Source organism: Psittacula echo, assembly GCF_963264785.1.
Source record: "Psittacula echo genome assembly, chromosome: 7".
NCBI classification, from domain to species: domain Eukaryota; kingdom Metazoa; phylum Chordata; class Aves; order Psittaciformes; family Psittacidae; genus Psittacula; species Psittacula echo.
In genome coordinates, this window is record NC_137740.1 from 65,048,123 (window position 1) to 65,075,610 (window position 27,488).

Sequence of the window (27,488 nt, forward strand, 5' to 3'; positions counted from 1 at the left end):
CTGACGTAAGTGGTGGAGTGTGTGTGTGTTGTACTGCAGCAGGGGAGAAGCGCTGTCAGTGCAGTGGGGTTAACGCTCTTAAACAGTTACTAACCAGGTTTTGATAAAAACCATTTAATAGTTCCATGGAAACCTTCACATGCCAAACCCAGTGACCATCACACGTGAACATGATGCTCATTTAGAAACAAATATACACATTTTGCACTGCAAAACAAACCACTTGAATACACAATCCTCTGGACGCACTTAAATAACTAAGGTAAAAGGTACAAAATATCTTTAACAACAAAAGTATGTAAATAGCCATTAAAAAAAGGTGTGGTTTGTACATTTACAAGTACTTGCATCCTACACCGAGTAAGAGACAGCACAGACTGAAGCTCTTTCTTACGTGATTTGAGCATTTGAAAGCCAGGGAGCAGGACAAGCTGAACAGACTCAGTCCCTCTAAACCTGAGTATCTTAAAATGCCCACAGTCTGACAGTGTTAAAGGATGATTAGTAAAAATCAAGTAGCCCTTTAGCTGTTTGTTGTGATGCTCTCCCTGGTTAACTGTTGCGGTGCTCACCAGGTATCTTCTATGCACAGCGGAACAGAGCCCCCAGAGCTCAAGAGAAAAGTCAGGGTAACCAAAAGTGGGAACTCTGAATTACAATTTTCGATCGTCAGTGAATTAATTGTCGATCTTTAATACTAATTCCATTGTTTGTAAGTCTGGATGCAATCACCCTAAGTTAAGTTATGAGCTTGCCCACTGCCAGCACCACTCAGCACCCAGCACTTTCCATTTGCATCATCCTTTCTCTGAAAGGAGTCAAGGGGGATTGGCACAAGAGACCTGGTCTCTCTCAAGGAATGCTGGCTTGTCCAGCTCCTGTTACAAAGCCACACTCGTCAATGCCTATGATACAAAGGTCAGTGCACTCAGGTGGGTTTTAGGAAGAGTACAGGCTCGCCAGGCAGACACTGCACAGCCGCAGGGACCTGACTGCAGCGTTGTTCTCACCCAAGCCGAGGCTGCTTAAAGCTTTATCTTTCCCTTAGGCTCACGTATCCTGAGAAGTCATCGGTGTCAGTCAAGACACCTTTCGCAAAGAAAAGAGATTCAGAGTTATAAAATCATGTCAGTTCACACTGATACTTTACTAATACCTTATTATAGCACATCCAGAAATCCCCCTGGGGTTAAGAGAGGACTCCTACTGTCGGAACCCTGTCTGCTATCCAGGAAAATAAGCTGAGGCTGGCGTTGCTGCAGCTTTCGGTGACGGTGTGGCTTTTGGTGGCAAGTAGGGTTTCAGATACTCTGTAGAACAGCAGAAACAAGACACTGGTCATAGAACCAGAACTGTTATTACATTTCAAATAAGGTCCTGTTTTACTATGTCCATACATACCTGAGTTGAGTGTATTTTGACTAAGCCCTCGTAAAGGAATGCTGTCATCTTTCTTCTTGAAATACTTAGGGTCCAGCCCCAAATTGTCACCACTAGAAAGAAGGCGGCGAATTACAGTTTAACACACACATTAATGCACTGCTACCTCCCAACAAGTGTGAACAAAGACTCATTCAGAAAAACCTGAACTTCATGTAGAAGGACTGCATTCCTCTGAACTTTATCATTTAAAGGTTAAGGACAGTCTAGAACTCATCTCTTGACTGATCTATCACCCAGTACCCTTAGATCTGGCACCAGGAGGGACAATGGCTTTCTGTTCCTTGGGACTCCCTCCTGAAAGCATGGCTCTTCAGCTGATGTCCACAAACCATGCTCAGTGATCGGCTCAGGCTGCCAGTCTTAAACAACTTAAAATGCCTTAACATGTTGCTGGACAAAGGCAGGTCCCAGAACGAGCTTAGTACTGGGAATGTTTTGCTCAGTTCCAGACACACATGGAACACAAATGGCTTTATCAAATCATTTAATAAACGAAACCCCTACAGCCCTAAATATGCACCAGCCACCACTTACTTCTCCTTATTCGCTGGATGACTGGTTGCAGTCACTGTCTGCACATCTGAACATCGGTTCATTTTAGGAAGCTGGGTGTTAAGCTGGATCTGCAGAAACAGAAGAGTTGCAGGTTAAAGAGAACCACTCCACTAAGTGTATTCAGAGAGAACTTTGCAGGGCTCAGTGTTTCTATCCCCCACCTAGCCCTTCTGTGCAGTAAAGCATGCAAGAAGGAGCAACCTAAACCTATTAGCTAATAATAATTAGCTAATAGTGATACCATTTGAGACAGGGTTTAAGATGCACTGGGCTATACAGCAAATACTTAGGCATTTGGAGGAATATCCAGAACATTAAGCTTTGCTATTTTATGCCATCACATTCTGAACCAAACAGAAAAGTCCAAGTGCCTGCCTTTGGTCCTGGAGGTTGGGAACTGATGGTTTTGGTGTGTGCTGGTTCTATAAAGTTCTGGAAGGCATAGAGAGGAGAAATGGGATGAATGATTCCTGAGCTGGGAAAGGACGGTCGTTCATGCTGTAAGAGAAACAGAATACATCCATAAAAGACGAAAGCAATTCTTGAAGTGATTGTTTAGAGATTCAAAATTCCAAGCTTAACAACTAATGCAAAGTTAATGCTTGCCTGAGGCTTTCTGGTGGTAAGAAAACTGCATTTTCTTAATGAAAATGTGTAACTTTAAACACTTAAGAGGAATTGAGCACTCTAAGCTAATAACTATAATCTCATAATAAGCTGTACAATTACACACCCTGTCACTGATCGATACGTTAATTGTATCCAGCTATAATTTAGAGACCTCTCTGCATGAATATGCCCTTTCACTACTGAGCAAGCAGCTCACCCACTGCTGGCTGACAACAGCCTGTGCACACGGAGCCAAGGTAAGAACCAATGAGCTGTGGTATTTAACAAAGATAGTAGGTTCTTACCCCTTATTTTCATGTTTCTCAATATCACTACTAATAAGAGTACTCAAAGAGTACACTTTCTTTTTCAACCTATGTAAATGTAACTGCTGTAAGGTAGGTAACATCACAACACAAAAATGCAACCTTCTTTTTTCTTCCCCTTTCACCCCGTGCATCATATTTTCCAAGGTAATTTTGCATTGTTTGTGTATTCTAACAGATGAGAGCTTAGAAAAGTCTCCCAGAGGAGGGTCAGGGCATCAAATAGCACCCAATAGGGTGCTATTCAAAAACAAAAGGCAGAAAAAATCCCCCCAAAAAACAAACCCCCCCACAGAACCCACCACACAGACACACACCCCCCACACTCTAAGGCCCAAGGAAGATAAAAGCCCATTTTGTTTTTTCCTCTTTTAAGGCCATACATTTAAGGCAACAACTGTGTCACTGCCCCACTCTAGTTGTACCTTACCATGCCATGAGGAGAGAGAGCAGTCCTAACACCAGCACTTGCAGAAGTCTCCAGCTTCTTTGTCATCTGGATTTCATTCAGCTGTTTGTTTAACCATGTGATTACTGACGAGAGAAGACAAAGGCCAAGCTCGCTTCCTACCTCTTACAAGCTGCTTACACCAGCGAGCAGCCCTTCCTCAAAGAAACAAGTGACAGCTCAGAGTGCTCTTTTCCCCTCTTTAAGCTCAAGCAGCACTAGAAGCCCTGGTCTCACAAAAAGCCCTTTTGCTCCAGGTTCCTCCAGCTCTACATGCATTCCTGTCCCTCCTCCAGCATTAGCCCCACCACAAACACTACCCCAAGCACCAAAGGAAGCTGTGGGCATGCAACAACCCGGAGCTGCCTGTAGAGACCACAGACAAAAGCTTATTTTCCATAAACAACCACCTCTCTACAAAACAGCAGCACACAGGTGAAGCACTGTAGCTGCTCCCATTAACTTGCAGTAGCAGACAGATCCCTACATCATTGTTACAGTGGGAGAAAGGAGACTGCACAGACCTACCATTCTCATTCGTTTTCAGTAACTGCTTACTTTCTTCCAGCTTCTGCATGGTGGTTTCCAGCTGCTCCTGCAGCTTGCACACCTGCAATATTCCCATAAGAATGACAACACCATCAGGTGCTGCTACAAACCAGAGTTGTTCTGAAGTTAAGGAAGTCCAAGCCCAGTATTTTACAGGAGCAGGATGATAACTCCTTCCAGGTAAGCCCTACTTTTAGTTAGGGGCAGCCAGAAACCTTTCTGCTCTTCACTTTTTTATGATTAAATGATGCAAAGACTAAGCAGGGGAACACATTTAATGGAAGGAAAAGTTCATCCTGTTCCTGCCTCCTTCCCCAACTTCCACACAAATGTGCCCTCTGAAGGTTGTCAATTCATCCATTGCACTGCTTTGGACTCTTAAAACAATCCAGTTCTGTGCCATATGGGTGGATGGCTCTTCCCCATCAGTTTAAAATGAAAAAATGAAAAGCTGATTACACATTTAAATGTGTTAAACCAGAAGAGTACATTCTATTCCATGGGAAGATTTAAGACCTTATTGCTGCAAATAATTTAAAACCCATCAAACCCAACACCCTACACAGTAACATCTGTAGGAGAGAGGGTTAACGTGGCAGTACCTCCTGCTCTTTCATTCGAAGAGACTGTCCCACCTCCTGCAGTTCCCTCTGCTCTTTTTGCAGTCTCTCTTCCTTTTCTGCCAGGAGCTTTTCCTGCTGAATTGTTACTGTGTTTTTCAATTTTAATTTGCTCATGAGCGTTTTCAGATCTCCCTGTAACTTCTTGATAATTTCATTGGCCTAATAAGAAGAAAAAACATCAGATACTCTCAAGATAAACCCCTGAAACCAAAGAAGACATTTTATAAGGATGATGTTTGTTCAAACAAACCTTAAGCAGTTCAGCTGACAGCGACTTAATGGTTGCCTCTAGTTTTTCAATATGACTTTGTTTCTTCTCTGTGCTCTCCTCCAGGATCACCTTTAGGACAACATTGAAAACATTGTTATAAAGATGTGACAGACATTGCTGGCGATTTTTCAAGGAGCACCTCAGGGAATTCTGAGGACTGATCCTTACAAGAAATTCAGTTGTTGCTATTCAGTCAAACTTCAGTCAAATTCACCCATCTTTTTGTTCCCAAGAACTAACACTAACTGTACTCCAGGTACCACAACACTAACACAGTAGCAACCCTTGTGAAACTGAACCCAGTGTACTTATTACGCTGTAATTTAGAATCTTTAACTCCATCTGAAAGCTTCCTAGCTGTATCCATAAAAACCGCTCAGCTTCTAAGCTATGGAGGCTGCACTTCACGTTCTACAGGGCTTTAGAGGAAATGATTTTGAAACTTGAAAGAACCTTTTGTTCTTGTGTCGCATCCAGTACTTCTTTTGTTCTAATAACTAGCTGATCTTTGTCTTTGATCTCTTGTTCCAGAACAGCAACCCGTGTCTGTAGCTGGTTGATGAGTTTCTCTTTTTCATGGCATTCAGCATCCAGAGTAGTGTTTTCCCGACGCAGCGACAGCACCTCCTGCTTTGCTCTTTGACATTCCTACAATGTTGGGAAGGAATTTGACCTTTAGAGAAAACCTGCACTAGTAATTTAAAGAGATATATCTAAAGAGTAACATCAGGTGGAATGCATATTAGCTGAACAAAATTAATATGCTATATTTTCTATTACATGCACAGGCAGGCAGTGTGAATGCTCTTAAAACTAGGAAGTTTGGTTATGGGAAATAATAAAGCATACATCTTCTATTCCAGAAAGCTTTGCTTTCAGTTCTCTGACTGTGGAGTCTCCTTTGTATCTCCTTTCTGTTAGATCCTTATTGATGACCTCAAGTTCTGAGAGTCTGTTCTGCAACTGCTGAATACTTTTCTGATGCACATTTTCCAGTTCCTTTTTCTGTTGTTCATGCTGTTGTTGGTACTGAGCTTGTGCCTGTGAGAAGAAACCCAGCAGTTATTCAGTGAAGCTGAAAATAAAGGCAAGAAACTTTCACATGTAAGAGTATTATCAATTCTTCTCTGTTGCCATACCTGGAGAGCTCTCTCCTTTTCATTTGTCAGCTCCTGGGTGTGTTTGTTTGTTAGAGCTGTAGTATGTGATGTCCACTCATGTTTCAGTTTGTCAAGTTCCCGGTTTCTCTCTGACAAGCTCTGTTGAAGTTTGACAACGCAAATAAGAGTTTTACAAATTTAAGCACTTCAGTTAATACCGAATGATTCTTTACCGTTACTTCTTAAAAAGAGAGACATGGAATTCTTAAGAAAATTCTAGATTTCAGCACCAGATGTCAAAACATCTTTAAACAGGATATCTTAACAGAATTTAAACATCATTCTGTAAGCAGGAAAGTAAGGCACTGAGAAGCTAAAGAGCACCTTTCTGACTCTGTGGATAAAAGAATCTTCCATTTCCAACTGAATTTTCTTCCAACCACTATTTAGGAGTGAAAATAAGTATCTGCTGATGTTCCCTACTCTTATAACACAAAGTGTTCTAGTACAGTACATAACGTGTATGTGCATACACAGACAGACCTCTGTTCCAAATGAAGTGAAATCCTGGTTTGGTACTAAGAAATACATTTTATTCTCCAGTTGCACCCTTTGCTTGTTCTGCTCCAGCAGACTGACATTCTTCTTTTCACCCCAAGTCAGTTACCATGGCTAGGTAGCAGCTAACCAACCAGCCCACAAGAAGGTACATTTTCTACAGATTAAAACAAAGTGCAGACAAAGGAAAGCTAAAGCTGTATGTTACCTGTTGAGTGTAGCTCAGCTGCCTGGTAAGATCCTCTTCAGTTTTTCTAAGCTTTTCTTCCAACATCAGTTTGTCTTCCTATGTACAAAGTGACATCAAGTCAAAACCTTACCTCCCAAAATACAAGTAGTATTAAATACCAGTAGTATTTAGCTTCTATTTCATCAGCATACCCTGCCTAAGCAACAAATACCCATTGTATTTGTGGAAAAATCATCTTATTAAATAAACTTCACATTCAGGAAGATTAAAATAAATATAAAAAGCATTAGACACAAGGTAAAACGCCTAATAAACTCTTACCAATTTTCTATAAGGGAATAGTATCTTATCATAAAGTCTTGTTTAACAAAGGAGTTGAATGAACAACAGATCTACTGAACTACTGTAAATGTATGGATTGAAATGGCTTATTAGATGGCTGCAAATGTGACAGCCCAGTAAGGGAGACAATCCCAGGCTATGAAACTGAACAGACAATAGTCAAACTATGAGAGCATTAACTTCTCTTTCAATAAAACCTAGCAAGCTACAAGTGCTAGCAAGTACACCAACACTGCGATTTTAGTTTAATATTTATAGCAACTAGCCCTTTGAAGTCCATAAAGCCTCAGAATTACACATACGGGCATGCTTTCCCAAAGCAACTGCACAACAAAGAGCATGAAAGTTTACAGGGTTTTGTTTTTGCTGTTGCTCTGGCAACGAGCAGAAGGCTGTGAAGCTGAGACACTGGAGCATTCACCAGCTGCACTTTCCATGCACTGCATGGGTAAAATACCTGATTTCTTGCCAGCTTGGCTGAATACACACGTAGCATTTTCCTTGCTAGAGTGACAGTAACAATCTAGATTTAGAACATGCACCCAAATAACTAAAGTAAAACAATAAACCAGAACATACAATTCGATAAACACTTCTGAAGCATTAAGACTGACAAAAATGCTCAGGTACACAAAGCAGTGACAGCCATGTCAATTTTTCATTTTACCTTGAGGCATTTCAAACAGCTGGCTAAAAACTTCTTTATTTCTGCATCATTTCCTGGTAGGAATTTGAGAGAGAGGTGGGTAAGGTGTTTAAAAGGGTTTGTCTCCACCACATTTAAAGAGACAGGTGTGTGATCTAGAACAGATGCTGAAGAAACTAACTGCAGCAAAAACCTAGGGAAAAGAGAAATAACCAGGTGTTTAGCACATTTCTTTTGCTGACGCTACCTTCGTAGATCTTACAAACTATTTTCAAATAAAATATATTTTTTATGCACAAGAAAAGGCTGTCCAGCTTTTTTTTTAACTATGAAATGCGATCCCCATGTCGTAGTTAATACTACAAACAAGCATCAACTAAAATGCTTGCAACTTAGAATAAGAAATGTACAAAACTAATCAATCTATTTGTACAATTTTCAGAACCATGTCTTAGGAGTCCAAAACCAAGTAAGGCCTTTGTAACCAAACTGAAGAGGAAAGCAGACTTTTTAGGTATCCTGCAGCCTAGGAAAATCCATAGCCCACAGTAAATACTTCAGGAAATGGCCTGACTACTGGAGTGGAGCTCTGCACTACTGGACTACTGCACTACTGACTACTGAAGCGCTCTGCACAAGGCTTCCCCTGGTACCCACACAAACAAAAACATGGGAAAAGGCTGCTACAGGGAGAGTGGAGCTCAGGTTGTCCCCCTCACACTTTAATATCTGAACACTGAAATGAAAGATAGACAGAAAACCATCCTTGCCAGAATGCCGTATAACTTTGCCTTCTCCTGTGAAACACAATTCCATGAAATTCAGAGCAGCTCTCTAGCACTAAAGCATTAAAAGAAAAGGAGCAGTGCTGCACCCTTGCCCATCTGCCAGCTTGGGAAGCTTGCCAGCTCCAGCTCAGGTGGGGAAACTATCACTGGATATCAATCCCACTGCTCTGCCCTCCCAAGACTTAAGTTTTGTCAGTAACTACCACCAACTGATGCTCAGACACATCCAGGGAAGGTTCTCTCTTGTTTTAGCAACTCTTCTCCAGCGGATCAGCTGACAAGGAGGAACTCCCCACATACACACAGAGTGACATGGCACTCACTTATGACCTACCTTGGGATATCTTTATTCTGTTCCTGAATGCATTGCTGAAGCAGATCGACAAATTTTTGTGGGAAAGCAGAGAAGTCCACCAGGAGACCCTGCTGGGACTTCAAACTGTAGAAACAGGGTGAGGGGAAAAGCTTTAACAATATATAGGAGTGTAATTCATTTCCTAGAAAATACCTTGTTTATACCAGTGGGAAGAACTAATTCTGATCATGCCAATTAAAGTTCATCAGCACATTATTTTCAATCCTGAATGCAGAAGAAATAGAATCACATCTTCAATAGTAATCAACAGAAGACATTTTTGTCTTCAAGACTTCAAATAAGTTATTGTGGCACAACAAATGTACTCCTTTGAGTAGATGTCTTCCTTACAGCACAGAGTAGATAGGGGCACACGAAAGAAGCAAAGGATAATGAGGGGAGACTCAACCTTTATCAAGACTTTATCCAAACAACAAAGCGGAAAACTGTTCATGCCAGGTGCCCAAATCCTGAGAGAGTAAAGCAAACTGAGACTCAGCAATGCAGTTAGCATGCAAGAAACCCAGAAGACACAAGCTCAGGTCTGGGAGTCCCTGTCCAGGCAAACAGACTTTCCTCTCGCAAATATTGCCTGGAATACTTCACATGCATACAACAGTCTACATGAAGTAGTTACAATAAACAGAAGATGGAAACAGGAATATGAACTGTGGCACTGTAGCTATGCAGGGAAGTTAACATCAGGATTCTGTCACTCATCCGGATAAACCTGAGCCAAATCATTTTCTGAATGTGGCTGTTTCACTGAGTGGCCAGGGAGAACAATATCATCAAAATACTGAGAAAACTTCACATGCGAAAAATGCCACAACTGAAATTTTATGATAACCATTCTAAGCTAAAAATATTCCTTCATTCTTTTTTGTCATTTGGAAATGAATTCACATACAAGACATGACAATATCACTTACCTTTGAAAATCTTCCTCAGATATGACAAGGTTATAAAGGAAAAAAGGATCGGTATCATCAGTCAATCGAACAGCTAAATCCTGAAGACAGACATTTAAATATGATTTAAAATGAACCACCCTGTTGGATTGTTTAAACATTGTAAATCAATACTGCAAACAGAATTTAATGCTTTTACTGTTTAACCACACGTTAAGATAGAACTGTGGCAACTCATTCAAAGGTGGAAAGCATTAACATTTAACACAACTGCAAATGTTACAGTGGGAAAAACTGAGAAAACTTCCCCACAAAAATAAACCAAGTAAAAAACTTCAACTTTGAGCAGCTTTGAAGCTTCAATGTTCAATGTCTCTTCAGCATTTTGCAGAAAGAAAACTATGCGCTATTTTTCCTCACCATGAAATAGCACTGGCAGCACTGTAATAGATCACAAACACATCATTCCCATAACTGGAAGGTTTTCATAGCATACTGCTCCTAGAAGTTTAAGAAACAACCTTCTGAAGAGTTTATGTGTTTGAGTGAGCCCCTATGGAAAACTGTAGCACTATACTGCTTAGACTTAAAAGCAAACTCATTTGTTTGCTGGTGTACCCAGTGCTTTGGAAAAGCTGCCTGCTTGGTAAACGTTAGTCTTTTACTGCAAGGCTGGGCTTATGCTATACACCTACTACCGCAGGCCAGGCTCTCTGTAACGAGGCTCAAACCTGTGTGAAGAATGTAGTATTCCCCAGATAAGGAAAGAAAGGAAGTAGAAACCAGACAGCTCCTCCAATGTAACTGAAGTGTGACCACAGCACATCTACACATACAGATCTGAAACTAGTTTCAGTGATTCAGATGCCAGCAACACTAACAAAACTCTTAACTGGAGATGGATTTACATGTGCAAGCAGCTTATGTTAAAACTAATGCCAGCCCACTCCGGCCTGACGCAGGCTGCACCTCGGTACACAGTCCTTAGCTAAACTGCTTCTTCTCACCTAATATTATCATTGGCACAGTTAGCAGAATCTTACAAAACAACTGCTGTACTCCTTTACAAACACATCTTTACTCAGTAACACTAAAACTAATGACATCTTAACATCACAGTAGGTGGATGTACAGTTTAAGTGACAAATCAGCCATAAACAAAAAAATATTTTTATACATATATATGTAATATATATATATAAAAGATATAACCTCCAATAGTAATCTCATTGCTATTTTTCCTGAGAAAGAAGACTTAGTTTTACTGCAAATTTAGTACATCCTTCCTACCTCCACTGGATGAATTCCAAACATTCAAAGACTACCACTTATCAATACAAACAAAACGTTACATCCATCCACAAGCTGGCATTCTGGCTAGTTAAGATGAGATTTTTGCAAAGACAACTGCTGCTCCATAGTCCTAAGTGTTGAGTACATTTACAGCAAGACTGCTCCCAAGCTCTCACTGGGGTTCCTCTGAGGGTCTCCGAATACTTTTAATTTCCAAGTTTACTACAACCCATGAGCTGCCAAACTGAGAGGGCCAAAAGGTTAGAAAACACCTACCATACCAAATCAACTAAATTACTCTAGAAATTACACCTAAAATGAAATAAGGGCAAGTGACAGACATACTAACACTCTATTTTGTTTTTCCTTTGCCCATTTGTCCTCTTTTACAATGAAATTGAGATTAATACCTAGTAAATGACACAAATGTAACTGAATCCACAAACCTTTTTATGAACAGGATTAGAAATTGACAGTAGCTCAATAGTCACCCGGACATTTAATCTCCTGCATACAAAAACAAGATGAAGCTCAGTAACAAATCAAGAAAACAATACCCAAACACCATGTGTTCATAGCTATATTACAGGAACCAGATAACATTCCAAAACCAAAAACTTAGGCAGGAATATCACAAAAGTGTCCACTGATGACTACTACTAAGATACATGAAAGCCCCACAGTTTCAGGAATCATTACAGCTCCTCAGTCAGCTCAGGCTTTTTGTTGCTTGTCATCTGCCAAACTTTAAATAGCAACCTTTGAAACTTTGTCCAGAAGCTGGAACCTTTGCAAAAGTCTGAAATTTGTTAACAACTGCTGAAACTTTTGATAATCATTTGTACTGTGCTACCTTGTCTTCATTTACTTCTTGCTGAGTGACCCATTTGAGAAGTTACTTGCATTACAGAATACACCCACAGATACCAGCCTTCCTGTGCTTCTAACATGGGAGAGCCAGAGCAGCCCTAACACCTGCACACACAGCCTAATCCAGGTAGCACCTATGTTACTGAAATTCACTGCATGCTGAATAGACACTTCACCCCACTTAGAGCACTCTGCAGTTCTGGTGTCCTCAACATAAGAAGGACATGGAGCTGTTGAAGCAAGTCCAGAAGAGGCCACGAGGATGATCAGGGACTAGAGCAGCTCCCTGTACAAAGACAGGCTGAGAAAGTTGGGGCTGTTGAGCCTGGAGAAGAGAAGCTGCGTGGAGACCTCAGAGCAGCTTCCAGTGTCTGAAGGGGGCTACAAGGATGCTGGAGAGGGACTCTTCATCAGGGACTGCAGCGATAGGACAAGGGGTGATGGGTTCACACTGAACCAGGGGCAGTTCAGGTTAGATCTAAGGCAGAAGCTCTTCCCTGTGAGGATGCTGAGGCGCTGGCACAGGGTGCCCAGAGAAGCTGTGGCTGCCCCATCCCTGGCAGTGTTCAAGGCCAGGTTGGATGGGGCTTGGAGCAAGCTGCTCTAGTGTGAGGTGTCTCTGCCCATGGCAGAGGTTGGTTGGAAATGGATGAGCTTTAAGGTCCTTTCCAAACCAGTCTGGGATTCTAGGATTCCTGTGCCTTCCCAGCCACCACTGCTGAGCCGCATCGACTGATCCCTCGGCACACCCCAATCGGGACAGACGTGCGGGCTCCCCGGGCCAGTACCGAGGGAGCAGAAACGCTGCCGGAGGCCGCGGTGAGGCCGGCTGCAGGCTGCGAGGAGGCGGCGGCGCCCTGCCCGCGGGGCAACCGCTGCGGCCTGGGAGACGCGCAAACAGCGGCCCCGCCCGCCGGGCTCCAGAACTGAGAGGGCCCAGGGAGAGAGTCAGCGGGGCTGGAAAAGCCCTTTCAGCTCATCCAGTCCAACCGCTCCCAGCACTGCCAAGGCCACCACTAACCCATGGCACTGAGGCCTCGTCTCCACGGGGTGTGAACCCTTGCAGGGCCGGTGACTGCAGCCCTGCCCTGGGCAGCCTGTTCCAATGCCTGAGCACCCTCTGGGGCAGGAATTGTTCCTCAGCTCCATCTAAACCTGCCCTGGTGCAGCTTGAGGCCGGTTCCTCTTGTCCCATCCCTTGTTCCTTGGGAGCAGAGCCCAGCCCCTCCTGGCTCCATCCTCCTGTCAGGCACTTGTAGGGAGCGATAATGCACCTATCTCGAGGCAGAAATCCCGGTCCCCGCGTCGCCTGCAAAGGGGCCCTCTTGTTTTGTACAGCCCTTGCGTGTTTCCTCGCCACCACGGCTCCCTCACTTCCCTCTTCTCAGGTAAGATACCACAGCAGCCGCTCCAGCGCTCACTGACTACCTCCAGCCTCGCCGCGATCAAGTTCCCTTTCCCCTTAACGCAAAGGGTCCCCATTATCAGCCCCAAAGCAAGGAGAACGCAGGAGCCCACTGCGCTCAAGACACTGCCTCTACCCATCAGCTGTTAGGGCACAGTACAGAGAAAAGGGAGGAGGACAAAGCCTGCCGCTCTGCAAGCCCTTCTCCTACGGGATGCAGTAGACTTCCCGCGCAGCGGTGAGGCCACCAAGCCGCCCTCACCTCTCCTCGCAGCCCGGGCACCGCACTTGCACACACACCGGCCGGTTGAACAGCCTCTCCGCCGCCATCTTGCGCTCCGAGCTTCGCGCGCAGCTCCCGCGGAGGAGGAGCCTCAACATGGAGGGGGAGGCGGGGGCCGCGGGGGCCGCTGGGACGGCAATGGCGGCGCCGGAGGCGGAGGGGGGCCGCGGCCGTCCGGTGGCAGGGCGATGTGCCTACTTTGTGGAGAGGAAGCAGCGCTTCTGCAAGATGATCCCCGCTCCCGGGAGGCGCTTTTGCGGGGAGCACGGGCAGCAGGAGGTACCGCGCTGTGCCCCCTCTCTCGCTGGGGAGGGCCGGCTCCTGGCGTGAGGGGAGCCGGGGCAAGCGGGAGCCCCGGCGGCGCTGTGAGGGGCTGGGGTGGCGTGTCCTCGCAGCGCGGGCAGCAGAGGCAGCACCTGGATGGGCTGGAGCTGTCACTCAGCCCGGCGGTAGCGCTGCCATCACGCTGCAGGTTGTTCTGTTAGCATCCATCCACATGGTAAATTCTCGTCGCGGTGTCTCTATCCCGGTTAACCTCCCTGTCTCCGAGTAGATGCTTTATGAATGTCGGGTGTCCCGCAACAGCTTTTCTGGAACAGGTATGCTGAATGCATGCTGAAGTGGCGTCTAAAACCTTTCTTTTGTTACTAGGAGGAAAATGGCAGAAAAAGGATTCCGTGTCCTCTTGATCCAAAACAGTAAGTAAAATAAATGCTTTTCCTAGTCTTTGTCACAGCTCACATGATAAGTGCTATTAGTTAATTTTTTTCCCCGTTTGGATTTTAGCACAGTATATGAAGACCAACTACAAAAGCACTTAAAGAGATGTAATTCAAGAGAGAAGCCAAAGCCAGTAAGTGCAGTGTAACTATAGCACTACTTCCTCTCCATTGAAGACCCCAAACATTACAGCTTTGCAGAGAACTGCTCGTGCTGACAGTAGCTGTGAACTGGAGGCCAGCAGTCAGCAAGCACTGCAGTAAGGGCAGCACAGAACCTGAGTGACTACTTGCTGGAATGGAATTCACGTCCTCCACGTGCCCTGTCGCTGTAGTTCAGTACAACTGCTCAGTTCTTTGAGTTCCAAACGAAAATGCTGAATTAATGTTTCTCTCTAACGGTCTCCGAGAACAGCCTGGCACAGCGACATTCGTTTCAGATGCTTGGTGAGAGATTCCTCAGAGAGAAATGGCTTCTTTATTGTCTGCCTTTCTGCCTTACCAGTATTGTAGCTTTAGCATCACCTGAGAAGTCTTAAAAGGGTCTTTGGAATCAGTCTAGTAAGCACTGACAGTTTAACTCTTCTCACCGTGTTCAATCTTGTTAAAACGTGTCAGAACAAGTCATTTCTGCTTGGGATTCAGGGGCAGACTATAGGGGAAAAAATACTTGGAATATCTTCTTTTGCAGTGGATTCCTCTTGCTATGTACCTTATGATAAGAAACACTGAAGAACTTAGCTTTTTGCTTCCTGGTAATTAACATAATCAGATTTCCTTTTCTTTTTAAAGGTCTATTTTGTTCAAGATATTAATGCAGGTTTAAAAGATGTAGCAGAAATACCAGAAAAACAGGTGAGTACGTTTATTTGTTCTAAAGCTCAGTCCCTACAAAACGTGTTGTAATTTGTGATATGACTCAAGAGCTAGCAAAAATGAAAAGGTCTTGTGTTTATGGGTGGTGCTTTCTTTTCTTCTTTTCTCCTTAAAAAGGTACCTCTCTCTTCTCTATCCAAAGAAGAGCTGGAGAACTTGATAATTAAGTTGAAAAAAGCAAGTAATGGTGAGCTTCCTTAATTCTGAAAATGTTTTACATTTAATTGATTAAATATTTCATTATTAGGTTTGTTGTTGGATATCTATGAAAATGTGAGATACTTGGCATTAAACACCTGAAGCCATTATCATCAAGGCACAGTCAGTCCTCCCATAGCTAAATTTTACTCAGAAGAATAAACTACATTGAGAGAATGCTGAAACACTGATCTCTGTTAGATAGCTGATTTCCCTTCCTTTTACGTTTTTTGTTTCCCATCAAATACAGTTAACAACACAACTCTAATAAACATACATGATAGATTTATGCTCCCAACAGACTATTTGGTTAGTGCTACAGGTTGAACCCATGTCTGAATATGTTACAAAACCAGAAACTCTTGGAAACTGGAAACCTTTACCTAAAAGCTTTGCATTTGCATGCAGGCCTGGAATTTCACCTTAAGGAACAAATACTGTCCCACCAGGCTTTACAAGAAGCCTTAAGTGACCCAAAGAATGGGGAATCTGCTTTCAAACACTTGAAACAACAGGTATGGACACTGCTTTACTGATAGCTATAGATATTTTTAAACATGTGGAATTCTGCTGCTGTAAACTTGAGTGACTGCATTCATAATGCTGGTCACTCCACATAGAGGAAATCTGATATACTGTATAACTATGCTCTTCAAATAATAGCATATATACATAACCTTGGAATGGCTGCTTTGTTACATGTTAGTAACAGAAGTTTGTTGGGATACTGAGGTGATGAATTGTGTGATGATGTTCAGAATTTTTACTAATTCTTATTTTACATTAGCTCAATAAATCTGAGCTCCAAAAAGGAAAACGTTAGTTTTGGTAAGAAGTAAAAGGAATTTTTTACTTTTTCTGTAAGAGTTGGTGAGCCTGAGTTTACCTTCTGCATTTTTAATGTATATTGAAGAGTGTTAAGGGAGATGGATTGCATCCTGCAGCAAAACAAAGATTTGGAAAGAAAAAAGTGACAAGTGGGAAATGCCCATTTCCCATGCTTTGTTCCCACTCTCTACTTTCCTATGTATATCAAAATGCATAACTGCAGCAGAGAGAGCTCTGCGGGCACAGAGGCTTCCCAGGCAATCCAGTGCAGTGCCCATATTTTGGATGGCTACTTCAAGAATCAGCAGAGAAGAATATTACGATGTGTACCTGATCCTGAAAATCCATTCCATCTGGGTGGGGTTCTGTGAGCAGTGGAAGAAGGGCAGAGAGATGCTGACTAGCCAGAAATTATAATCCCTTTCCTCTGTACACAAGGTCTTTCCCCTAAACCCTCATGGAAAGGAAGACCTGAAAAAGTCTCCTGAAGTTTGATGAAGTAATCATTTTCTATCAGGCATTACAATATTCACTGTGTATATTTGCTTGGTTCATAAATAATCTTTTGATGTTTGTAGGCTTCTATTTTAGGTAACATGGAAAAATTACATTTACTTGGGCCAGGAAGATGTTTTATTGAGTTTGGAGCTGGGCGAGGAAAGCTCTCCCATTGGGTTGATGTTGCCTTGCAGAATGTTGAAAATGTTCAGTTTTTGCTTGTGGAAAGGGCAACTACACGATTTAAGGTAAGAGAAGATTGTGACATTAGCAGGGTATCATTTTTAAACTGTTTCCACTGCAGCTGTTAGTATTTGCTTTTTAGCTTCAAAACCAACATAAAGCCTTTACATCATTGAAAAAGCTTTGGAAGTGTGATTGCCTACACTCCATACTTTGCCAAAAGCAGACGTATTAGGAAAAAAACTGGCTGTATAATGTTGGAAATGTGCAGATGTTGACTTGCCAGGAAAGAAGTCCGGCATTAACAGCTAAAGCCAAATGATAATGACTAGTGGCCAGCCCTACTGAACAATCTTGTTCTGTTTACACAGGTGGATGGAAAACATCAAAGGAGAGATTCTATATTTGAAAGGCTTCAAGTTGATATTCAACATTTATGTTTAAGTAAGTTCCTTCTTGGCTTGTGTAATTCTGAAATGGTCTTAGTTTTACATTTTGAATACTGGAGGTCGAGTCAGTTTGTACATAGTGTGCTTAAATGGACTTGGTTTTGAAGATTCTTCTCAGTGGTGGCTTGGAGACTTGTTAATGCTGTGTGCATAGATACTTACGTGCATGCCTGTTTCTTTAAACGGTGATTTAAAATGTTTTGCTTTTTTTACACTTACAGGCCATCATAGGTGAGAAATAAACAAAATGAAGCTTGTTTCGAGCTTGCAGGACTAAATTATTTGTATTAGGTTGCAGAATAAAGTACTGCCTATCATTGAGGTGCTGTGCATCTGAATGGCATAGAATTTGTGGGGACACCTGTCATCAGGAGATGCGTTAGTGTCATATTTACATTTCACAGGCAGTATAGAAAGGCTAAAATGGCTAAATGTGCTTCTCAGCTGCAGCATCTAATTCTCTTAGTTTGTTTTAGAAAAAGAAACTTTCCTTTGGATAGCTTGGAACTACATGTACAGACCACTGTATTTTTAGTAGTGGTAAACATCTATTACTTTAGTGTACTGAAAATATTTTATCCAGAAAAAAACACTGTCCTAATTATAATAATAGAAGTTCTGTGATTGCTGTGGATTTTATGTATGTGTGTTTATTTTCTTCTTTGTTTTTTTTTCCCTCCAGATAAGGTACCTATTTTGGAGAAGAAAAAACTCCCGGTGGTAGGAATTGGGAAGCATTTGTGTGGTGCTGCAACAGGTATGAGTTCTCTATGTGTTAACTACACAAAGTTAGGATGCTAGATCTTACAATGTGAATGGACTGAGCTTCCAAACTGTCCTTTTAACCTTTTCTTGCCCTCTAACCCTTTTCTGGTGAATGTAGCAAAAGCATTCTAAATACATACTGACTTCACTGGAATAGTAAATTGATAATAGATGCAAGGCTACTTCAGGAGCAAGTAGAGCCTGCCTTGTTTTTTTACAGAGCAGAACAAAGAACAGTGAGTGGTGACATGGGTCGTAGATTTTTGAAAGTATCTTTTTTAACACTGTTGCCTCTACTCTGAAATATCTTTCTTTCTAAATCTGTATTGCCTGTCTGAATGTGGATCCCAAGCAAACATATGAGAAGACTGTGTTTGTGTCCTGATAATTTTAAGCTAATACAGTGTTTCTACTGTTTTATGTCTACTAAGTAGAGAAAAACACAGATATAACACCTACATAGGTACTGTTACAAAGATGACACAGTCAAGCATATAAGAAGTACCTGTACCTATTAAATAGGTTGTGTCCTAGATAGCAGACTTTTAGAGCAAATAATTGCATGTTTCACAGGAGATCCTCCCACAATACGCCACTTTGCTAACCAAAGTAATTTAAATCCACGTGTGTAGCACAAACATTCAAGACAAAAGACCCTTAGTAGCTCCAGAGGTATCATAGTATTAATTTAGCATTTAGGGGTTTCATGTTTTTAAAGCATGCTTGTAATTTTTATTTATCTTTCAAATTGCTTTTTGCCTTAGTTTACATACTTTTGTTCTCTGTGTTAAGTACATTCTCAACCAGGATGCAGGCTGTATAAATAATGTCATGGCATTCATTGCTATTCTTTTTTTTGGGGGGTGTATGTCTGTTTTTTTCCCAGATCTTGCTTTGAGATGCTTGGTTGAAAGTTATACAACTTGCTGTGATGCAGAAAATGAAGAGCCTGCATCAAAACGCTCCAGGACTGATCAGACAGAGGTGGCTTCCAACAATTCTGCTGATAATGAAAGCAGCAAAGCTGACTGTAAGCCCGTAGCTGGAATTGTTATTGCGCTGTGCTGCCATCACAAGTGTGACTGGACACATTATGTAGGCAGAGAGTTCTTTAAATCAGTAGGACTTGGACCAGTAGAATTTCACTATTTCCAGAGAATGAGTAGCTGGGCCACCTGTGGCATGCGAGAAACCACAAAGCAAGCCTCTGCGAGTGAAGACAGTGAAGAGCAAACTAATGACAGAGAGGAACACGAGCAACCATTCAGCAATCTAGAGAGTGGTCCTGATACTTTACAAGGGTATGGAAATCGTTTTCTAGCAAATTGACTTTTGCAGAAAATGAATATTGTGTGTAGTGATACATGAAACCATTTGGGGTCCTCAAAATGCCTCGTTTTACAGAAACTTTTTAATTGATAGAAATATTCTACTTAAAAAATATCATTTTCATGGACATACTTTTCAAAATCTTTTCAAAATCTTTCAAGTCACTCTTGCCCGAACTGAACTTCTAGTGATTTAAATAGCTTTTTCTAAGCTTACCTATTGATGTCAATTAACAACACTATTCTTCTGCCACCCATTATTGTTCTTTTCCTCCTTTTTCTGAAACCAGGATACTTACAGTTGAAGAACGAAAGGAGATAGGCTGCCTCTGTAAACGGCTCATTGATCATGGACGGATTGAGTATTTACAACAACGAGGATACAAGGCTGTGCTACAGTATTACATAGAGTCGGCCGTGTCCTTGGAGAATGTCCTGTTGACAGCTGTGCCAAGTCCATCTTTGATAGCAGAGCCAACTGCATGACAGAACACAGGTTACTTACCTGGATTTTTACAAAGCTAATTCATGGCTTACAAAAAAAAGAGAAAAGTTTTAATCTTTCCTGCACAAGGAAAAGGTCTTTTATTTCCCAGTGTGAGTGGGAATTCCAAATATGCAAACCAGTTCACATCAGTGGAAAAATAAAATCCCTAGGAATATTTGAAACCTGTTGTACTCCTCTTTGCTAGGAATAAGTATGCTTCGTATTTTCTTGCATTCACAGTTACATTCTTTATTCAGTAGCATTCATGACAGAAGGACCAGAAGTGCTGCTTTCCACATTTCCTGAAAGACAGTGGGTTAAAATAAGAGAAGTTAACATACTTTATTTTCACTCTGAAGTTCAGGATAGCTCTGTATTTCCTCTTAAAATGTTTAAGTAGGCCTAGGTAGCCATCAGCCTGTGCTGCTAGGGGAGTCCGTTAAGGAAAAAAAACTTTGTAAACTCTCATCTTGATGTATTTTTGCTAAATTTATGATTCTTTCATGAATTATTGATGAAGAGAAAGCTGGTTTGGTGTTCTGACTAATAGAGCCTTTCAGTCCTTCAGGTTTTTAAGTCTTCACAATAGCTATGAAATGTTCCCTTGGATCTTCATTTTAGGTGCAGTGAAATTCTCTCTGCAAGTAACAGCTGCCACCTGCACATGTGTTCAAAAGTGCTTGTTTTCAAAGAATCATAGAATCCCAGTCTGGTTAGAGTTGGAAAGGACCTTAAGATAATCTAGTTCCAGCTCCCCTCCCATGGGCAGGGACACCTCACCCTAGACCATGTCACCCAAGGCTCTGTCTGCACCTTCCAACTGTTATCTTTGAGATTACTTAACAGCGTTTTTTAGTCACAAGTGATGTAGGAATGGGATGCAATTAGGAGTGTGTTTTGTTTAAGCGACTGGATTTGCTGTCAGGGAAAGCAAGTGGTGGGAAGCATCTTGTTTATCATGGGCATCTCCCCCTTACATGCTGCTTTTGAGAGTCACCATCTGGACAACATCAAGAAATAGGTGAAGTTGAGGTTCGTAAGACAAACAGTGCTGGAAGACCCACACTGTGTAAACTGATTAAATTGCAAATACTAGAGCCAGTCAGCAACTTCCAGTTACACAGGCTGTAGGTAACTAAGCCAATATTGCATGGTTCCAGCATGTTCCTACTAGAATACATGCTGTTCATGAGAAAGCTTCAGGGCCAACTCCTGACAAACTCTCCCCTACCCTCAGTAAAAATCTGTTCACAGCTGTTTTGGAGAATGTTACTCACTTATTCAGATTATTCATGTTTCATTTGTATACATATCCCAGCTTGCTTTTATCCAGCCTATCCTTCCCTTCCTCACTGTATTCCAGAGAGATCAGAGTTAATAAAAAGCCATACCTGTTTTCTTGAGAGACTCCTGGATATACAAGTGCATGAATTCGATGCCGAACATTTCCTGTTGCTCCTCCTCTTCTTCATTCTCACATGGAGGGAGCGTTACCTCTAACTCCAGTGGGTTGTCCCTGAAGTTGACAAATCTGACAGTTCACCAAAAAAGGTTACTCTTGCAATGGGTTTTGTCCAGAGACAACAACTCTTTTGAAACTGAACTAAGATTCCCCAAACAGTATTTTCAGCAAAAGAAGTCTTTTCTTACACTAAACTCGCCATTATGCCGGTAGTATGAAGTAAACTAAACTATCCCTTGGCCTATGCTTGACATATTTGTTTAAAGAGTTGCTGCTTCTTCCAAGCTAGCTGAAAACAGAAATTGTTTTACTGGGTTAGATGTGATTTTAGACCAGCATTCTTCCTCTTGAACAGCCAGCATCCAGTAATCCAAGTGAAAATGCAAACAAAAGGAAACTTTCATAGTATACAAAATAATATTTCTGATTCTACCCATTAGAAATGTACATCCATTCTTTTTTTATTTCTCAGATGAAGTACAGGAGAGTTTTATCTATATCCTTACACCTGGGCCTTTTTGTTTAATTCTGAACAGTTGACTTCTCCGTGCCAAAGTTCTACTTTTTGTCATTTTTATGCTTGACACGTATTTTTGCTGTCTTGGCTCTTGGCTTTAAAGAGTGACAGCAAAGGACAATTAGAAATGGACATTTGGACCTTTTAGAAATGAGAAAATGTATTACAGTCTCCTTTTCCATTTGGGACTGTAACCATCGTTATGTGTAACTTCGTTAAGTGAGTGAGGATAACACAAAGCTTTCTTGACCAGATCCTCAACTGTTGTGAACCAGTGTAATTCTACTGGTTTATATGGTATTGTGTCCATCTGTACAACTGTGGACACGTCTTTTCCACTTCCTTAGTATCACTCTATGATACACAGCTCAAGGGAGGCTTTAAAACTTATCTGCTACTAATTATGTTTCTGTTACCTTTTCTTACCTCAGACTTGTCATGTCCTTCATACAAGCTGGAATATTCCTAAGTTTGTTGTTGCTAAGAACAAGAGTACTAAGATTTTTCATATTACCAATGGTTTCTGGCAAAAAGGTTATCTCATTCCTTTGGAGCCACAAAGTGTGGAGATTTTCCATTCTGTAAAACAGTTATTTGTGCAATCAATCAAGATTTAGAAAATTAATCTTATCAATTATTAGTATGAAGTAATTCATTTTTACAGTCACATAAGGAACGTTCATTAAGAATACAACAATTCTGACAGGAAACCCCATATCCCAGATATCTCCTAACCTCTAGTCGAAAATGTCATTGGCAAGAAATTATAATTCGATAGTTGACACTGAATTTGTTGTTAATTGAATGGATTTTTCCAGCTTATCCAAAATACCACATTAGGGCTGATAAATCTTAAGTTTGCAGTGAGGTTAGCATTGAAATAATTTTTTGAATTAGGATTTAATAATGAGAATTTCAATGCAATGGAGTTGAGACTAAAACATCTTTGAGCTTTATTTACCTGTCAATTGCATCAGGAAGCTCCTGGAGTTTATTCCCCCCCATATCTAACCATTCTAGGTTTGGCATGTTGAGCAGGGCTGAAGGGATGCTTGTAAACTGGTTCATGCACAAATCTATGTGTGAAAGCTTCTTTAAATCACTGAGCTGAAAAGAAAGGGAGGTTTAATGGAATAGCTGTTGCATTAGAGCAGTGCTGTAATAACGCTGACTGAAACAAAGAAACACTTTGAAATCATCAGGACACATTTTGAAGTTCATAGGCACAGCATGGTTTGTGAGTTACATCAGCTGATAATACCTGACAGTCACAGTTAACACCTGGAAGGTTACGTGGGTTTGAAACTCATCTCAATAGGACAGAGCTGTCAATTTAAAAGCTGTCACTTGCAGCATGTAACCTGTATCCACATAGATTTTATACCTTCTGCATACTGATTAATAGTGGATGTTTTCATTTGAGGATTTTTTGTCGTTAGGCATTACTGTTTGGACTCAGTTTTGCAAGGCACTGATTGCTGTCAACTATTGCCACTACTTAAACAAAACAAGTAAACATGATTACGTATTAATCATCTCTATCTAGGAGCCTAACACCTGGAGATGCAGGGCTCGCTCACATTTAGGTCAGTCCAAATTAAAGCTCAATGGTAGGCGAGGAGTTGTTTTTATTCTCTGTCTTAACATCTCAGACCAACATTCATTCAACACTTTGTGCATAAGCAGCTGTATAAATAACACTACCCCTCTTCACAGGTAACAGCTCTGGTAAAGATGCTTGCAATTGTGTCCTGGCATATGGTATGCGTTTGCATTCTCAGCCATAAAAGGGAACTTATCTGTGCTAAGGCATCAGATCCTCAGTGGGATGAATCAGCAAAGACTTTCAGCTTAAACAAATTAACATCAAGTGTATCACTGTCCTATGTGCACTACCAAGTCCTTTATCTGGACAAAGTAAAGATTGGTTCCTTCAAATTCTCAGGCATATGTATGTCCTCCTCCCCTGGCTTCAGTTTGACTAGTCATGTAAATATTCTGTTTTTGTGGAGTGGCTGGGAAATCAATACCAAAGCAAATCTGAAAACACGGAGAGTAATGTTTAATGATAATTGGTTTTGGATAAGTTCAAAGCATTCAACAAAACTAAACAAAACAAGCTAGTCTGTCAGAACCTGAGGAGGAAGATCACAGATACTCCTGTTGACAGCCAGTTCCAATCTTTCCAGATTGACGCAGTTACTTATTTCCTTAGGAACAGATTTGATTCTATTGTAACTGAGAAGCAGCTCTTGGAGGCTAGTCAGCTGGCCTGGAGAGAGCAAAATGAGAAATGAGACATGTTCATTCTATTTGAGATACAGTATTACTTGGTTTGTGTTACCCCTTTATCGTTATACAAGTGCAACGTGTTCTCACTCTGTATTTTTCAATAGCACTTTTCTAGCTGCACTCTGATATCCAGTACCTGCTGTGCTTACATGTGCTTACCTGCTTTTGTCTTATGGGGAGCTTTCATAAAGAACCATCTCCTGCATCTGGCCATCTGTTTGGATTTGTAGGGGATCCATGGTTCCAAAGCTCTCTGTCAGATTTCAATTGCCTGGTCTCTAACTACCCAACAGGATTCTTAGGCAGGCAAAGTGCACAAAACCATCATGTGTTTGTAAGATGGATTTTGGGAGATAGCACAGCAGCTAAAACAAAGAAAGGACAGCTCACCAATTTCTTTAGGTACACTTTCAATGGAGTTCCGGGATAGATCCAGAACAAGAAGACTCTGAAATCTCCCAATGAAGTGAGGAATTTTCTGCAAACTAGTTCTGTGAAGCTGCCATTCCTGGAGATGGGCGAGTTTCAATAAGCACGAAGGTAGCGTCTAAGACAAGAAATAGGAACCAGAAGAAATTCAGGTTGGTATACAACAAGGATATAGGCTTAGGTAGGAGTTGTAGTTGCAACAGCAACAGTCTTTCCTTCTTCTCAAGCCACATTGTAATATCCCCAAATGAACACCATCAATGTGGGCCATTCTGGCCACAGATTTAACCTGCTCAGTTTTGCTCCCAGGAATTAGGTATCTGCACTACTGTCACTGCTTGAAAAGCCACAGGCTTGCTTTGGTTTGTTTGGTTGTTTTGAAACAAAGCCAATATAGCTGAAGATGAAACTGCTTAAATAGCTTTTTGCATTTAAACGGTGATCTAAGTTGTATTTCCCATACTGTTGAGAAAACCAGTGTGCAGCTGCGAGTGGATGAGTTGAGGGATAGAAGAACTACGATGTCTGTGTGCTACAAGTTCTGAGCAAGGAACACTGGAGTATTGCCGGATGGGGCTGTCACTCACACTGCCCTCAACATGGTCTAATTCTCATCACTTCACAGAACTGGCATCTGCATTCCTGGATGGCTCTGAACAGACTTCATCCACTCTGTCACTGATCTACAGTTAGCCACTTACCCCCATGCATTAGAAACAAACCTAATAATATCCTGGGAATTTACAGGCTCATTTTCACTTTTAGAAAGGAAAACCAGTAAGAAATACTGCCATGCAGCTCACGCAGAGGGTTATCACCTTGATACATTTCAGTTGTTCTGGTGTCGTAATGTTAAATGAGAATTTACATAAGTAAACTCAATCGTTTGCAGGTTAAATAATTCCTAATGCAGAAAAGCTTTTGGGGCTATATTTTTGCAGAGTAATGCTTTATATTCAGGACTTCAATATTCAGCTTGCTTTTACACTCTCACAACAGTGTATCTCAATTCATTGTTAGCAAAGCACACAAGTGAGCACTTCACAGATTAAAAATAGTACAACTGCGAGTGTAAAGTTGCAAATAGTAGTTTTCTAATGCATCAGTCATTCAACATTCCTTCCTATCAACACTACCTTCCATTCTTCTTCCTCTATCCTTAAAATTGCTCTCCCATCTTCATTAATAACCTTTTCTTTGAGCTTTGCTAAAGCAGCTCTCTCCTCCCAAACCAGTAGTAGCCTATGAGGGAAAGAAGCTCTGTCAGTGGTGCAACAGTAAATACAGGCAATAATTACCATCTATCTGTTGTATTTTCTGGAACAAAGGGACCGTAGCCTTTTTGGATGTCAAACACTTATTACAACTGGATGCTAAATATACTATCAATTTGAGGGAAGACAAGAACACACAGTAATGTCTGTCTGAAGCAGTTTATAGGAATTCTAGCTTATTGCTCTTCAAATTTACAGTCAGAAGGAAGACATAACTTCATTCACCTTCATCATGTTGCAGCAGGGCAACAGAATATACAGTCATGTGGAATGAAGTTCCAAAGTTGTTTGTTTTGAAGCTGTCTCCTAAAAAGAAAGCCTTCAGTTCACCAAGTGTAAGTGCAATCAAACGAGGTCTATCAGCCAGCGACTCTTTTGGCTTCATTTCCCAGGGGGACTTACACAAGAATCATGAAAATTAGGCAATTCTCTGTTTTTCTGCTTGTATTTTGAATTTGTGATTCCATTTCAAACACATCTGACAGATCAGGAAGAGTTCCAAAAACACAATGCTAAATTTCTCCATATTCCATGAAATTACTGCCCAGACTGGAGCTCAAGAGACCCTTTGAATGCCTTTGCTGGGAAGAAAGCATAACATGTTAAATCTCTATAGTTAGACTATCCACACAGGAGAGGATTTCCATGTCTGAATTTAGGGGATTTAGTATATGTGCTAATATTCTTACCATAAAACACAGTTCTTAGTTTGACCCGACACTATTGCTAGATTCTAACCAGTGGGAATTCTGGAGTAACAACTAAAGCATTCAACTCTGAATGAGTTTGAACAGACCAGCTGCACTCTTCTGCAATGTAACACATGGTGTAGCTTCTCATATACTCAAAGAACTACGATTTACCTACCTTCCTGCAGACCTCTGCCTGAATTCCTTTTCCTTCTGCAATTCCTCATTTATCTTGTGTATTCTTACTTCCCAAAGTGTCTTCACAGCAGTGAATGTTCCAACACAAACTGCAGTTTCATTCATGATCCTTACATGTTCAGGTAGAGTCACAGGAATCCGACTGTGAATTTCAGGCTCAATAGATCAGCACATGCACCAGTTACCAGCCGGGGACAGTGATACAAAACCTAAAATGCTGCAATACCCACTTCATTATCTTGTTAAACTTAGTTAATGCACAGCACTGCCAGAATTTTACCAACTGCTTTCTCTTTATAAAAATAGATAATTGCATGTAGTTACATTTACTTATAATAAGAAATGGTATCCTTGCAATCTCTCTGCATTCTTAGTGAACAACTGCTTCTCTTAGTTCCTTCCAATGGCAGGCTGAGTACTGACCATAAGTACTAAATGCAGACATGAGCATTCATTGCCTTTTCAGGAAGAAATTCAGCTGTTACCTGCATTTTAAGGCAGTTAAATCCTGATAGCTGCATCCTGGCACTTACCTGGTATAAATACTTGCGACTAAAGGAGTTTTGCACTTTAGAGAAACTGAACTGTTGCTGGAAGTGAATGACGATTCTTTATTTGCATTCACTTTCTTCACAGTTTAACACACTATAACATATTTTTAGTTAGTAATGCATTCCTTTTCAGAAAAAAAACCTTTTAAAATCCTTCAGATCTCTTTGAAGGTCTCTTCT

The 27,488-nt window shown here is 41.3% G+C and overlaps 3 protein-coding genes across 6 annotated transcripts; 1 reads left to right on the top strand and 2 right to left on the bottom strand.

Annotated features, from left to right (window-relative positions):
* Positions 1-81: 81 nt before the first annotated feature.
* Positions 82-13,646, bottom strand: SASS6 (SAS-6 centriolar assembly protein). 2 transcript variants are annotated; one of them, XM_080622599.1, is made up of 17 exons: positions 13,545-13,646; positions 11,454-11,514; positions 9,736-9,815; positions 8,783-8,887; positions 7,682-7,853; positions 6,691-6,768; positions 5,964-6,083; positions 5,674-5,865; positions 5,278-5,472; positions 4,804-4,893; positions 4,533-4,712; positions 3,910-3,991; positions 3,364-3,467; positions 2,374-2,430; positions 1,978-2,066; positions 1,402-1,493; positions 82-1,310 (listed from the first exon to the last, which is right to left on the bottom strand). In XM_080622599.1, the coding sequence occupies exons 1-17, from the start codon at positions 13,610-13,612 to the stop codon at positions 1,225-1,227; spliced, it is 1,851 nt and encodes a 616-aa protein (XP_080478725.1). In that variant the 5' UTR covers positions 13,613-13,646; the 3' UTR covers positions 82-1,224. The 2 variants fall into 2 exon arrangements, with proteins under 2 accessions (XP_080478725.1, XP_080478724.1); XM_080622598.1 differs by having other exon boundaries at positions 2,374-2,496.
* A 53-nt stretch (positions 13,647-13,699) lies between these two features.
* Positions 13,700-20,052, top strand: TRMT13 (tRNA methyltransferase 13 homolog). 3 transcript variants are annotated; one of them, XM_080622600.1, is made up of 11 exons: positions 13,700-13,844; positions 14,217-14,263; positions 14,352-14,418; positions 15,077-15,139; positions 15,278-15,347; positions 15,767-15,873; positions 16,765-16,932; positions 17,239-17,311; positions 17,999-18,073; positions 18,968-19,382; positions 19,700-20,052. In XM_080622600.1, the coding sequence occupies exons 1-11, from the start codon at positions 13,704-13,706 to the stop codon at positions 19,893-19,895; spliced, it is 1,422 nt and encodes a 473-aa protein (XP_080478726.1). In that variant the 5' UTR covers positions 13,700-13,703; the 3' UTR covers positions 19,896-20,052. The 3 variants fall into 3 exon arrangements, with proteins under 3 accessions (XP_080478726.1, XP_080478728.1, XP_080478727.1); XM_080622602.1 differs by having other exon boundaries at positions 18,968-19,111; positions 19,700-19,803; XM_080622601.1 differs by lacking the exon at positions 19,700-20,052 and having other exon boundaries at positions 18,968-19,111; positions 19,237-19,364.
* A 93-nt stretch (positions 20,053-20,145) lies between these two features.
* On the bottom strand, positions 20,146-26,874 carry LRRC39 (leucine rich repeat containing 39; the record flags this gene model as incomplete). Its single annotated transcript, XM_080624307.1, has 8 exons — positions 26,738-26,874; positions 25,733-25,838; positions 24,558-24,714; positions 24,011-24,147; positions 22,837-22,982; positions 22,302-22,454; positions 21,288-21,427; positions 20,146-20,198 (listed from the first exon to the last, which is right to left on the bottom strand). Exons 1-8 carry the CDS (start codon positions 26,860-26,862, stop codon positions 20,146-20,148), a joined length of 1,017 nt encoding a protein of 338 aa, XP_080480433.1. The 5' UTR covers positions 26,863-26,874.
* Between the last annotated feature and the right edge of the window lie 614 nt (positions 26,875-27,488).

Bases quoted from the DNA above. Each gene is read 5' to 3' on its own strand.
- TRMT13 (XM_080622600.1), top strand. From the start codon at position 13,704: ATGGCGGCGCCGGAGGCGGAGGGGGGCCGCGGCCGTCCGGTGGCAGGG. The intron at 13,845-14,216 runs GTACCGCGCTGT...TTTTGTTACTAG, and splicing joins GGGAGCACGGGCAGCAGGAG to GAGGAAAATGGCAGAAAAAG. The intron at 17,312-17,998 runs GTAAGTTCCTTC...TTTTCCCTCCAG, and splicing joins TATTCAACATTTATGTTTAA to ATAAGGTACCTATTTTGGAG.
- SASS6 (XM_080622598.1), bottom strand. From the start codon at position 13,612: ATGGCGGCGGAGAGGCTGTTCAACCGGCCGGTGTGTGTGCAAGTGCGG. The intron at 9,816-11,453 runs GTTTGTGGATTC...GTCTGTCTTCAG, and splicing joins CTAATCCTGTTCATAAAAAG to GATTTAGCTGTTCGATTGAC. The intron at 4,894-5,277 runs GTTCTTTCAAGT...GTTGTCCTAAAG, and splicing joins ATGCGACACAAGAACAAAAG to GTGATCCTGGAGGAGAGCAC.